Genomic DNA, 14,320 nt, shown 5'->3' on the forward strand with positions numbered 1-14,320 from the left:
AGTGACCGGGAGGAGGCGGCTGCGCCGACACAGCGGCGGGAGGCTGCAGCGGTCTGCGCGCCGGGAGCGGGGGGGACGCTGGCCGCGGGTGAGTGCGGGTCGGGCGGCCGAGGCGGGGGCGACCGCGGCGCGGGACACGGGGAGCTGGAGCCCCGCCACTCGGGAGGGTCAGGGTTGGGGTGTTGTCCGGGACCCGAGGCTGAGGCGCCGAGAAGCGCGGCTGATGGGTGCCGGGTCTCGGCTTCCTCCGAGCCTCACCGGGAAAGCTGGAGAGGAGGTTCCAGCTCCCTCCACATCCACCCCGGTGACTTTGGCGGCCGCCCTTACCCGGCCACGGAGAACAGCGATCGGTCCCTGGAGGCGAGGACCCGCCGGTGTGGACCCGCGTCTGGAGAACGAGCTGCATCGCCAGGCTGCTGCGGGTCGCACCTGGGCGGTTGACTATTAGTCGTGGCTAAGACTTTCAGATCAACCGCCCCCTAGTTTATCCCGACCCTTGGGAGACAGCGGCGTCCCGCACGGAATGCGCAGCCGCGGCGCCGCGCTCGGTTCCCTAGCCAGCCAGGGGCCACGCCTGGCCCCTGACACAGTGGTGGGGCGGTGGCGGGGACCTAGTGCGGTGGTGCGGACCAAGGACCAGGCGCTTCTCGCCCCGACAAACTTGCTCCGGCCGCGCGAAGTTCGGGTTGCAAGTTGCGCCCCGCGCCTGCAGGAGTGTGGGGAGGGGGAGGAAGCGGGTGGGCTGGGGATCAGCCTCCAAACAAGGGGTGTCCCCAGCTCTTGGAGAGCGGGTTCTGACCGGTTTCAAACGCCAGGAGTCTCCCCTCTGTTTTTCTCAGCGGCTCGATCCGGCTCCCTTTTGGCAGAGCCGCAGTGCGGCCGTGAGGCTTTTCCCCCGCGCCTGCGACCTGGATGGGGGACGTGGGAACATGTCGCGGCGGAGGCTCCGGGTGGGTTGGGAGCGCGCGGCCGCCGCAGACCGGTGTCTGCGAGCCGGAAGACCCCCCCTTTCGTTTCAATCACACGGACACCTCCCCTAGTTAGCCGTCTCCCACCCAACTTCTGGGTGCAGCGTGCTAAACCCCCGCAGAGGGGCTGGCGCCCCGGGGGGCGTGGCGTGGGGGGCGTGGGCTTTCCAGCCTGGGCCCCTCGGGGAGAGGGGGCAGGGCCAAGACCCCCGCCCAACTGGAGGGGCCGGGAATGGGCGAGCGGGTGCGGCGGCCGACCCAGCAGCTGCAGCCGCCGGACGGGAGAGCAGTCGGCGCTGCAGAAGGCCGAGGGTCGTGCAACGCCGGCGCTGGGCGCCCGCCCCGCAGTCCCCGCCCCGCAGGCCGCGGCTTCTCTTCCCGCCGCAGAGCTGGCGCGGCGCGTGTGGGCGTCGATCTCAGCGCGCACCGGCGCCCCACCCTCGCGCCGCGACGCCCTTCTGCCCGGCGCTGATAAGGACGCGGCTGGGGCTCCGCGCGGCCCGCGGGCCGCCCACTCGCGTTCAGTTTGCTGACCCCAGCGCGGCTCCCCGGGGATTTGCGGCCCAGCCGGTGGCGGCTGAGCCGGTGGCTTGTTGGTGAGTGGCTCGGGCGGGGACCGGGGTGCCGGGTTGGGGATGTAAGGAGGCTGCGGACAGCTGTCTAACGCGGAGAGCTGGTGAACTGCTACGTATCCAAACTTGAAAGAAGTGGTGTCCCAGGACCCCCCAGGCCGAATGTCTTCCGTACTTAATGGTCGGTTTTCAAACTTCCGTGTGGACAGAAACGACCTCCGAGATTCGGCCGTCTGTGACCCCCTTCTACTGACCCACAGTTGTCTTCCTGGAAGGAGCGGCCGGCGCTTCCTTCCCTCTCTCTAGAGCATCCTTTGGCACGCATGTGCTTTTTTTTTTTTTTTTTTTCTTTTTCTTGGTTTTGGGACAGTGAGAGAAACTGAAAATGAACATTCAAATACAGGCGTTTTTCCTCTGCTCTCGGGTGTTGGTCTCGGGCGCCTATGAATATTTACATTGTGCTGCAGATTGAAGGCGCTTACTAGGAACGCGTTGTCCTGGGTTCTTTCACTACTGCCTGGAGCACAGGCAGACGGAACTCACAGAAGAGTTGGACGGTCCGGCTCTGGCCCGACTGTGTAATTGTACCGACTGACATTCTGTGTTTAATAATCAAGAAAGGTTTTGAAAGATAAGTGGTGGTGGAGGAGCCTTTTCCCGAATTAGTGGAGTGAGAGTAAAAATTCCATAGTTTAGAATTGTCCGTACTTTCCCCATCCTTTTCTTCTCTCCCAAATACAATAAAATAGGGCTGTGTGTTTCTCTACCTCTGCTCTCCAAACTCGGCTTGCTCTGCCCTGGTTTGTCATCAGAAGCATGTGGGCCAGCCCTTCCTGCCCCCACCTCATCTGTGGCACATGCCAGGAGTCAAGGGGAAAGGTTTTCTGGCAGGTTTTCCTTGATGTTCCTTTTGATTATTGTTGACCAAAGGAGTGAGTGACCAGCTGAGCACCAAGACCCTCGTTCTAAGCACCAGAACCACTGGTGCAGAACCACTCATTCTGAGCACCAGGACCACTGGTGCAGAACCACTCATTGTGAGCACCAGGACCACTGGTGCAGAACCACTCATTGTGAGCACCAGGACCACTGGTGCAGAACCACTCATTCTGAGCACCAGGACCACTGGTGCAGAACCACTCATTCTGAGCACCAGGACCACTGGTCCTCGTTCAGGAAAGCCCTGAGCTCCAAACTGACGTCCAGGAACATGCTCTCCCCTTAAATATACTGTGAGATGAAGCCTACATACTCTTTTCTTGGCTCCCCTCAAGAGACTAGAACGTCTTTTTTTTGGTTATTGTTGTTTTGTTGTTGCGACGGAGTCTGGCTCTGTCGCCACGCTGGAGTGCTGTGGCGTAATCTCGGCTCACTGCAACCTCCGACTCCCTGATTCAAGCGATTTTCCTGTCTCAGCCTCCCAAGTAGCTGGGACTACAGGCGCGCCACCACGCCCAGCTACTGTGTGTGTGTGTGTGTTTGAGTGTGTGTGTTTCAGTGTGTGTGTGTTTGAGTGTGTGTTTGTGTGTGTGTGTGTATTTTAGTAGAGACGGGTTTCACCATGTTGGACAGGGTAGTCTTGATCTCCTGACCTCGTGATCTGCCCACCTCGGCTTCCCAAAGTGCTGGGATTACAGGCGTGAGCCACCACGCCTGGCCGAGACTAGAACTTCTAGGGGTGTTTCTGACACCAAGGAAAAAGTACAGCGGGCTGTTTAGGCAAGAGAGCTTAGGAGGGGGCCAGGGGCAGCTTTGAAGACCCTTAACGAACGTTCTAAGATTTTTTGTCTGCCAATTAACTAAAAGTTAAGTACGTGATCACAGCATCGCTTTGTTGAAATTTCACATAGTTAGAAGATGCTCAACTGAGCTACAGCCTCCTTGGGAGAGTCCATCACTCAAACACAACTCTGATGGGTCATGAGTAGCACTCAGGGGACTTGAGGAGACATTCCCATCTTCAGAGCCCAGCCATGACAGCTCTGCATTTTACTCAGAGCTGGGCACTTGTCAGCCTTAGCAGCTACCTCATCCTGTTGCTGAGGTTTCCAACCTGTAGCTGAGATCTTACATACAGGCCTGTCTCTGTCTGCCCAGGGGCAGATTGATGGGACTACTTAGCATTTTCCAGACAGAGTGGGGGCTAATCCCATTGTCCCTACTGGCAGTTGTCAGCTGTGAGAAACAGGCAGCCAGTGTGGTCTGTTAGGGCTGCAGCATCACCTGCGTTCTCCTAGTGTACCTGGAGAGTGTGTGTTTGCATCTCTACTGCGGGCAGTACTGCAGCAAATCCATCGTTCTTTTGTGTATTCTCTATTTTAATTTCCATGTGGCTATGGAAAGGGTTAGAATTCTGTCTGTACTCCACTTTTCCTGCCACCTCTTTCACATTGGACATCCTGGCCCAGGGGGAAACCCTATTGGAGTAAAGGTAGTAAAAGCATTAGCGTCTTGGCTAATCATTGCTGGCGAACCTATTCATTAGAAGCCGTTGGGGGGCTAGGATCCTTGTGTGTTACCCTGGGAAGAAATTAATCAGACAGCATACCGGGGACAGTGTTGTACATTTTCTTTTGTTTCCTTTAACTTTTAAAAATAACATTCTTTTACATGGGGCATTGGTTAGAATCATCCCAATGCAGAGCTAACAAGTGTCACTTTTTACTTTGACAATCGTTTATCTAGTACTTCCTCTTTGCAAAGCACAGTACTAAAACATGCACCTTTCTGGCTTTGTTGTTAGGAGACAGTGAGGTTGCATAACCTTGGAGTATATAGTCTTCCTTAGTCTTTGTCAGTATCTCTGTATTTGCATTGTGAGGTTTAGTGGCGCATCTGTCCATATACAGCACTGAATGAGTTACTGCTTTCTAGATTGGAGACTTTTTGAGCTTATCACCATTCTTAACAGGGATGATCTATAAATAAGTCAGCATATCTGGAATTGGAGGTAAATTGGAGGATTAACAGCTCTTCTATACATGAGATATTTTATGTACAGAAGTATTTTAAAATATGTAAGGATAAACTGCCAAAATTACCTGCACAGTCTTGAAAAAGAAGAGTTCAAATATAACTATAAACTGTAATTGACAATGAGTCATTTGCTTTAAGGGTGCCAACTATGAAAACAGCCTAGTTATGCCCCTAATGATAATTATGAAAACTCTTTCTAGAAGCCAGTTACATCTCAAGTGAGCTGTATGTCAGCTTGGAAAAATATTTTCTATTTTACTGATTTAAAAATTATTCGGTGGTGATGGCTGCACAACACCGTGAATGTACTTAATGCCACTAAATTGCACACTTAAAAGTGGTTAAAATGATTTTTTAAAGTATCCAATTAATAGCTGGAGATGCCATTTTCCTCCCATATAGAGGCAGTTTTCAGAACTCTAATATTCAAATGTTTCATTAAAATATTTGCTTTTGTAATATGGAGACAATTTAATAGATGATCAGCAAGCATTGTGAAAGGACAGCTCTCACAAACTTTGGTAGCAAAGAATGGAATTATTACAAGTTTGTTCCTAGCGGCCAGGGGTAACTTGGCATTTTATCTATAAACCCAATACATATTTTAAAGCAAATGTAATGCCTGTGAAAATAAAGGGAAATTATATGCACATATGATAACAGCTTGTTATTGTTATAAATAATAGCTAACTATGTACCAGGCATCTTGGTAAGGACCATACATGTGTTAGCTCTTTATTTTTATACAAACCAATGGAACAAGTATTTCCTCATATTGTAGATGAGGATGCTGAAATGTAGGTGACGTTACCGACCTCAGCTCATGTTGCACATCTTGAAAGTAGCAGAACTTTCTGAGAAAAAGCAGTCTATTCCTAGAATCTCCACTCTTATTCCCAAGGCAGCCCTGCCTTTTGGATGTAGTTCTGTGTAAATCATTTTGTAATATTTGAATTTGTGAGATCAGATTGTTTACTTCTGTGTAGTCTAAAATTATTTCATCAACTTGTGTTTGTAAGTATGGGCTTTGACAGTGGTGCTGTAAAAAGATAATTACACCCCGAAGTGCCGTGTAAAAAGCCATTGTGTATGGCCCTTTGTGATCTGGAGGAAATAGTCCCCTTTCCACACTCCCATCTAGTTGGGGTACTCACTCAATAGCCTGCATGGCGTCCTTTCTACACCCCCACTTACCTGTTCTCGTATCTGAAGAAATTTAGTAGTTTTGACCTCTCTTTCACATCAGATCAGTAACAGCCCAGCATGAAAAACAAACGTGAAGTTCCATAAAAATGCAACCCACTAAAGTAAGTTGGTGACTGTGTATAAGGGACATGTGGCAGATGTGACATGGGCAGCGTGTCCTTGGGCGTATCTCTTCTTTGCTAAAAGTGTCAGAAGCAGAAGAGGTAGGTGATGGTTTCCAAAGAGTGGCTTAACTAGAATCTAAGATGATAGAGGTCATTTAATGTGTTCTCCTAATTTTACAAATGAGAAAACTGAAGTCTGGTGAGGCAAAGTGACTTGTCTAAAACTATAAGCAGTAAAGCTTGATTTAGGGCTGGAATCTCATTTTTCATATCTGCTGTTCTTTTCTCTATTTGGGGGAAAGCCACATCACCAAGTAGAGCATAAATATGGTGGCCCTGATTCCAGGGAAATGAGCTAGGCCATTATTATATCATCTCCAAATGCCCTGTCTTATCCGTCCAAGGTGCAAGATGTCTTTTTTGACCCACTGATTGGTAGGAGACATGTCCAGACTGGAAAAAGGTAGGGTCACTAATGCCTAATGCTTCAGCAGTTTGGGCAGTTTCCCTAGGGGTTGGGCAACCATTGTCCAAAGAGAACGAACTAGTTAGTAAACAAGTAGTTTATTCATAAAGTGAGCAATACTTACTGGGCCTATAGCAGGCTCTCAATATAAATGTGCTTTGTTGATTAATATAAGGTTTCCAATTGGATTTGTTGCAATTTCTTCGGCAGAATTTCCAGGTAGTAAAATTTGATTCACATTTAGAAAAGCGTTGGGTCCTTGTAATGCAACTTGGGATGTGTTGCCCCTCATTGATTTTCATATCCAACTCATATGGGAGGATTGATACTAGCCTCTGAAGGGAAATGCTGATGCGAAACTGTTTGTAACTGATTTGATATTTATTTTATCTTGCTAGGTTTGGAAGAGGACAGTTGCCCTTTATTCTGGCGGCAGATAGCAGGTGAAAAAGTGCTACACAAGTTTGATGTTTGTGTCTTCTTCTCCAAGGCCAAGAAATTATCTCCATAGGAGGCAACAATACTATGCATGTTATGAATTGTGTCTCCTTGGTCAGTGATAAAGAAAATGGGAATATTGCCACAGCACCTGGATTCATGATTGGGCAGACACCTCCTCCAGCACCTCCTCCACCTCCTCCTCCACCCCCTCCATCTCCACCATGTTCATGTTCAAGGGAAGAGTGTCCTTCCTCCCCTCCTCCACCCCCACCACCTCCACTTCCTGGGGAGCCTCCCATCCCACCTCCCCCACCAGGCCTACCCCCAACTACTCACATGAACGGCTACAGCCACCTTGGTAAGAAAAAGCGGATGAGAAGCTTTTTTTGGAAAACTATTCCGGAGGAGCAAGTTCGAGGCAAAACCAACATCTGGACCTTGGCAGCCAGGCAGGAACATCACTACCAAATTGATACAAAGACCATTGAGGAACTCTTTGGGCAGCAGGAAGACACCACCAAGTCTTCCCTTCCTAGGAGAGGAAGAACTTTAAATTCTTCCTTCAGAGAAGCTCGAGAAGAGGTAAGAATGCAAGGTGGAGGGCTAATCCTCCACACACTGCATTGTTTTGTGTTTTGGGATGTGTGTACATTTCAAATAATTGCTAGACACCCCTAAGAAATGAGATAATACAAGCGAATCTGCCTTGGAAATGCTAGGCAGGGTCTTTACGATGAGCTTGAGCTGAGTATTGAGAAAGTGTAAGAAGTATGCGTGCTGTATCCTCCCAGACGCCCTGGTGGATTATGACCTCATGCAGAGAACATGCTATTTGGGATCACTGCCCCTATCTCTAGCACATCTGCTGAAGGTTCCCCTGTTGGAGAATTCTGCTCAAGTCCAGGATTGTTAGTCTCGGTTGAAACAAAAACTGAGTTTCTAAAATTGGTTGTCTGGAATGAACTAGAGCTGACTGGGGCAGACTACCTTTTGTTAAATAGCATCATCAGCTGACGTCCATCCTTAGGATTTTACCCTTATTTTCTCCTCTAGTTTTTATATAACAAGTGTTTCGAGATGGCCTTCATTCCTCAGATCTCTGAACTAGATTATGGCCATTGGGGAACAGAGGCTTTCAAAGAGACAAAGCATAAAGCTGTTTTCAGAGAGATTGTGTAGGAAGGATGTTTCTAGTTAACACTAAATATGTTACTTTGAGAAAAAATAAAGCTATTAAGTTACAGGAAGTTAACTGAAAGCATGACCCCAGAGCTGCAGATCACCATGTATTACAGAAACTGCATCAAAAATTACATTTATAAGTATTGTCAGTTTAGAAACTTGAAGAAACCTCTACCTGCTAGAAAAAATGAATAAAAATAAAAAGGAAAGAATGCTGCCCCCCCACACGCACACACAAAGCACAACAACAACAACAACAACAAAACAGAGAAAGACAACAGAAATTCATCATTTAAAAATCTGTCATAAAGGAGCAGAGAAAACAGGTCAAAGATGGAGTTGATTAGATAAGAGAGTAGGCAGGGCCCTGGGATGGAGTAGCAGCTCCATGCATTATTGAATTCTTGAGCCAACAATATTGACCTCTTTTCTCTTTCTCTCTCTTAACTCCTTCTCTCCACTAATTCACTGGGGGGCCCTTAAAGCTGATTGTGTGATCTGCTGTTGAAATAGCCAAGAGTCTATTTTTTATGAAATGCAGAAAACACTGGGGTTAGAATTCTTGAAGTGTAAACTATGGCATAAATTTGAGAAGGAAATCTTCATGAGAAACGCTTAGTGCCGTCAGTGCTGAACACAGGCTTGCCTGTCTCTTCTTTTTATGCAAAGTCCTTTTATTTGCTGGAGTATCCTTTCAATATTGGAAGGAGCAAGAAGTCATTTCCTTAGTACCCTGGCCTTTGCCCCAGCTCCCAACAGAGGTTCTTTATTATACAGTAGGTCATTTCTCACTATTGTCTCCCAGCTCTCTTTACTGAAATTCAGGAATACTGAAGTAATTATTGGGTGGGCCCATGTGGAAATGAGGCCTGTGTCTCAGCAGAGCACCTGTAATAGAAGAGGGCTAGCTCACCGTGTCCCAGGGAGGCAGCTGTCAGGCTAGATAGGTGGCATCGTTTGTGAATTGGGAAAATTTCAAGAGGCTAAGGGGAGCTTGCTGCTTTATGTTTCCACATTAAAGAGAGGTTAAGAACCACTCAGAGAGAGAGAGAGGAAAGTGGCAGGGGTGTGGCATCTTTTCTCAACTATGATAGAAGCAGAGATGTCCATTTCTAAACCAGATCTGAAATTCAGGGAAAAAAATAATCTTTCTCTTGCCTTCCTCCACCCCTGCACCCTATGCAGATTTTTACACTTTTGTCATTAACTTGTTTTTTAAGAATTATGTTTTTAAATGGTTTAAAAATTATTTTTAATTGTGGTGAAATAACATATAACATAAAATTTAGCATCTTAACCATTTTTAAAAAGTATTTATTTTTTTGAGACAGAGTCTCATTCTGTCACCCAGGCTGGAGTACAGTGGTGCACTCTTGGCTCACTGCAACCTCCACCTTCTGGGTTCAGGACATTCTCATGCCTTAGCCTCCTGAGTAGCTGGGATTACAGGGGCGTGCCACAACACCCAGCTAATTTTTGTATTTTTAGCAGAGATGGGGTTTCACCATTTTGGCCCGGCTGGTCTCGAACTCCTGACCTCAAGTTATCCGCCCACCTCGGCCTCCCAAAGTGCTGGGATTATAGGTGTGAACCACTGCGCCTGGCCTAACCATTTTTAAACAGCTTGTTGACATTAAGTACGTCCACATTGTTGTGCAACCATCACCACCTTCCCTCTCCAGAACACTTTTCGTGCTGCGGAACTGAAACTCTGTACCTGTTAAATCAGAACTGTCTGTTCCCCTCTTTCCCTAGCCCCTGGCAGCCACCATTCTACTTTCTGTTTCTATAAGTTGGACTCCTTTAGGTACCTCCTGTAGATGGAATCATATCATATTTGTCTTTTTTGTCACTGGTTTATTTCACTTAGCATAATGTCCTCAAGGTTGATCCGTGTTGTAGCATGTGTCAGAATTTTAAAGCTGAATACTATTCCATTGTATATGTAGACCACATTTGTTTATCCGCTCATCTGTTGATGGACAGCTGGGTTGCTTCCACCTTTTGGCTTTTGTGAATAATGCCGCTGTGTATATGGGTGTACAAAAATCTTTGCTTTTAATACTTGTAGGCCCTAGTCTGAGAGACAGCATACTAGAAAGAAAAATTAAATCACCATGACTGTGTATCATAAGATAATCTAACTTTGCAACTCTTCAGTATTCAAGTATGATAAATAGTTGAGAATGATCCCTTTAAGTGCATTAGGTAATGCTGTCACATAACAGAGATTATCCAGAATTACTTTCAATTTTCATGTTATCTGTAGCATGGCTAGAAGTATTATATATACTTTTTTACAGTAAAAGAATATGGTACATGCTATTTTCTTCCTTCAATTTTCTTCTGAAGAAGTTAGAACTCAGCAGGGTTCTTGTCTAACAAAGATCAGTAATAAATCTTCCAATTCACTTTGCAGTAAGCGGAGTCCAGGGTCAAAAGTAATAGTCCTACCATCTGTCTGTGTGGACTGCAGAATTCCCTCCACAGCCTGTTCAGCAGAGGGACTGCTCCTGAGCCCGGAGCCACAGCATCACCATATTACAACACAGGCTGCAGTTCTGGAGGTTCAGACTTGCCCAGACACAGATTATGACCCTTGAAATATCATAACCTCCTACAGAAACAGCCCGACATTATGTGATTGGCTTATACTTTAAAGCCGTATACTAATAAGTTCCATTGTACTCGTGAGGAAGAAATTTGCTGGAAGATAGGGAAGATTGGAGAATGGCTGAACTTAGAAAGAACAACATTTAAATAGTGAGTTAGAACATTTAGTACAGGGCCGGGCACGGTGGCTCGCACCTGTAATCCCAGCACTGTGGGAGGTCGAGGCAGGCAGATCACTTGAGGTCAGGAGTTCGAGACCAGCCTGGCCAACATGGTGAAACCCCGTCTCTACTAAAAATACAAACATTAGCCGGGCATGATGTTACATGCCTGTAATCCCAGCTACTCAGGAGGCTGAGGGATGAGAATCGCTTGAACCCAGGCGGGGGAGGTTGCAGTGAGTGGAGATCGCGCCACTGTACTCTAGCTTGGGCAACAGAGCAAGACTGTCTCAAAAAAAAGAAAAAAGAAAAAAAGACATTTAGTACGGGAAGATATGAAATGTTACTATCCTTGTATCTTTGTTAACTAAAAATTAACTCAAAGAGACTGTAGATATGATGGTATAATAATAATTAAGCTGTAATAAAGCAATTAGAAATAAAGACATATTACTGGGGATGAGACGAGAGAGATTCAGCTCAAACTCATCTTCTTCTCAGAGTTGGCTGATCCCATCCCCTGAGAAGCTCTGTAGTTCCTGACCCTCTATTACTGACATTCCTCAGGCCTCCTGGGAGCCTTCCACCAGTGTTAGCTGAGGGTGTGCGTGTCTGCCTCTACAGTTTGACCAGCTCTTAAGGGGAGGGCTGTATCTTAGCCATTTGGTATCCTCTAAAGGAAACAAAAGGTTACTGAACTGGACAGAACTGAACCCAGAGCACAAAGGGATCAGCTTATGAGGCATCAACAGATCAAAATTGGGGCTCACAAAGAAAGCACAAATATTGAAACACCTCAGATCATTCACTATGATGTCTGTAGCAATATAACATTGACCATCTAGGAAATAAGTAAAATGGCTAATTAGAAAAAGAAGACCACAGAAGAGAGAGAGAGAGAGAAGGGAAGGATGGAAGGAAGACTGGTTTTCCTAAATTTATGACAAGTAATAAATACTTTATTCTCCCACACTATAATTCAGCTGTCAGTCATTCTCACCTTTTGTTATGATGCCGGTATGTTCCAGAATTTCGGGATATGCTCACAGTCCAGAACTGTAGAACTAGATAGAGCATTTCAAATACATTTGGGAAAAAATGTGCTTCAACTGGATTTTCATTTTTTTTTCCCCAAAGTTGGGAGAGAGGACAATTTCCAATTGACAGCCAACTAAAGTGAAAAAGAAAATGAAAAACCATCAAAACCCGAAAGCTAGGTCCATATTGGAGGATAGAGGAAGATCTTCACATTTTTGTTTTTCAGGACTTGAAGTGGGATGGAAATAGCCACTATGTAGTGTTACTCAAGTAGGTAAAGAAGCCCCCTTTGACGTAAAAAACAAAAGTGGTTTAAAAGTTTCTTCCTTCACCTTGAGGACATTATGCTAAATAAGCCAGTCGCAAAGGACAAATACTGTATGATTCTCTCATAGGAAGTACCTAAAGTAGCCAGATTCATAGAGACAGAAAGTAGAATGGTGGTTGCCAGGAAATGAGAGAGGGGAATGGAGAGTTAATTGTTTTTTGTTGTTGTTGTTTTGAGATGGAGTCTCCCTCTGTCACCCAGGCTGGAGTGCAGTGGCATGATCTCAGCTCACTGCAACCTCCACCTCCTGGTTCAAGCAGTTCTTCTGTCTCAGCCTCCTGAGTAGCTGGGACTACATGCACATACCACCACGCCCAGCTAATTTTTTTGTATTTTTTAGTAGAGATGGGGTTTCATCATGTTTGCCAGGCTGGTCTTGAACTCCTGACCTGAAGTGATTTGCCCACCTCAGCCTCCCAATGTGCTGGGATTACAGGTGTGAGCCACCGCACTGGGCTGAAAGTTAATTGTTTAATGGGTACAAAGTTTCAGTTTTGCAAGATGAAGTGCTCTGGGGATGGATGATGGTGATGGTTATACAACAACGTGGATGTACTTAATGCCACTGAACTGTATTCTTAAAAATTGTTATGGAGCCAGGGCAATTTAGTGAGACCCCCATCTCTACAAAAAACTTAAAAATTAGCCAGACATGGTGGCTCGTGCCTATAGTCCCTGTTACTCGGGAGGCTGATGCAGGAGGATTGCTTGAGCCCAGGAGCTGGAGGTTGCAGTGAGCTGAGATAGTGCCACTGCACTCCAGCCTGGGCAACAGAGCAAAACCTTGTCTCAGTAATAATAATAATAAGAAGAAGAAGAAAATGGTTATGGACCAGGCACGGTGGCTCAAACCTGTAATCTCAGCACTTCTGGAGGCCAAGACAGGAGGATAGCTTGCGGCCAGGAATTCAACACTAGCCTGGGCAACATAGTGAGACCTCATCTCCACAAAAAAAAGTCTTAAAAATTATCCAGGCGTGACAGCATGCATCCGTAGTCCTAGCTACTCAGGAGGCTGATGCAGAAGGATTGCTTGAGCCCAGGAGTTTGAGGCTGCAGTGAGCTATGATCACACCACCGCACTCCAGCCTAGGTGACAGAGCAAGACCCTGTCTCTAAAAAAAATAAATAAATAAAAAGTTATGATGGCAATTGTTATTTGTATTTTACCACAACTGAAAAAAAGTTTCTTCTTCCTTCAAAGGATATGGGAGGCAGATTTTGTAGTGGATTGATGAAGTGAATTGAAACTACAAAAGTTGTAGTAGAATAAACTAGAAGAGCTGATTTGGAGGTTTTAGCAAGAGTGATGGTGTAGCCACATGCCTCACTGAGTGGCATAGTGCTGCTGACTGTTTCAGTGGGTATCAGCACAACCCTGGCCCCCTGGCAGTTGCGGGGAAACTGTGAGTAGAGCCCAGGCCCCCTTCGCATCCTAGCAGGAAATCCTTGAAATGTTGAAATGAGTTGAGTGCGTTAATTACCTCATTACCTTATATTTCAAGCTGCCTTGTTTGCCACTCTTTGGTAGGAATTTTGGGGGAAGAGCTAACGAACTCTGCAGTATGCTGACTGTACCCGTGGCACCGACTTCTGTGGCGGTCCTGCCTGCATGTCCTGGTGTGACCAGAGGAGTAATTACCGGTTGATTGGAGCTGGTGGGAGGGAGGGGATGATGCAGCTCACTCATTGGCTGGGTTTGTTTATCCCTCTTCTTTGGGCAGTTTCTTGCCTCTGATTTGTCAGCTTGTGCAGCCAGTGAGTCCCACTGGGATCCCATGTGCAGATTCCACTGCTCTGAATGATTCCAAAACACCACCCAACCCGACCCGGCTTTGTTTCTGAATGGCCCAGCTTTGAGAGAGCAAGCATTTGGGAAGTGAGATAAGCTAATTTACATGTGCAGTGATAACCCTCTTTAAAGGACTTCAACAGTCACTCTTATAACATTGCTTTGGAAGGATCGAATGCGATAAAGTGGAGAAAGAGACTCCTCAGACACCAGGCAAATCTGAGGATGCCTGGAGCGAGTGGGACTGTCCCTGAATGATATCAGTTGTCTCATTTTAATGTTGTTTGGGTGAAGTGCTGGGCTCTGTTTTTCCTGTAAGGTGCTCAGTTACAGCCAGCTCGGGTTTTCCCTTAGGAATATCACCCAATTCTCTTTGTTTCTGAAACACAGCTTGAGCTGTAGAGACGCCTGCTTCTACAGCTGGGCTGCCCCTGTGTTGGGGCACCGTGGGCTGCTCCTGTAGGGCCAGGGCT

At 46.7% G+C, this 14,320-nt stretch overlaps 1 protein-coding gene across 3 annotated transcripts in view; it reads left to right on the forward strand.

Annotated features, from left to right (window-relative positions):
- FHDC1 (FH2 domain containing 1) overlaps nt 1-14,320 on the forward strand; it is a 43,476-nt gene continuing 29,156 nt past the window's right edge. For 2 of the 3 annotated variants that reach the window (XM_016952387.3, XM_063809103.1), the window contains exons 1-2: nt 1,368-1,564; nt 6,691-7,315. In XM_016952387.3, coding sequence (XP_016807876.2) covers nt 6,818-7,315 — 498 coding nt within the window. In that variant the 5' untranslated portion in view covers nt 1,368-1,564; nt 6,691-6,817. Of the gene's footprint in view, nt 89-1,367; nt 1,565-6,690; nt 7,316-14,320 lie in introns of those variants that run through there. The other variant, XM_016952389.4, reaches the window with a different exon arrangement.

This window comes from Pan troglodytes, chromosome 3 (assembly GCF_028858775.2).
Source record: "Pan troglodytes isolate AG18354 chromosome 3, NHGRI_mPanTro3-v2.0_pri, whole genome shotgun sequence".
NCBI lineage: Eukaryota > Metazoa > Chordata > Mammalia > Primates > Hominidae > Pan > Pan troglodytes.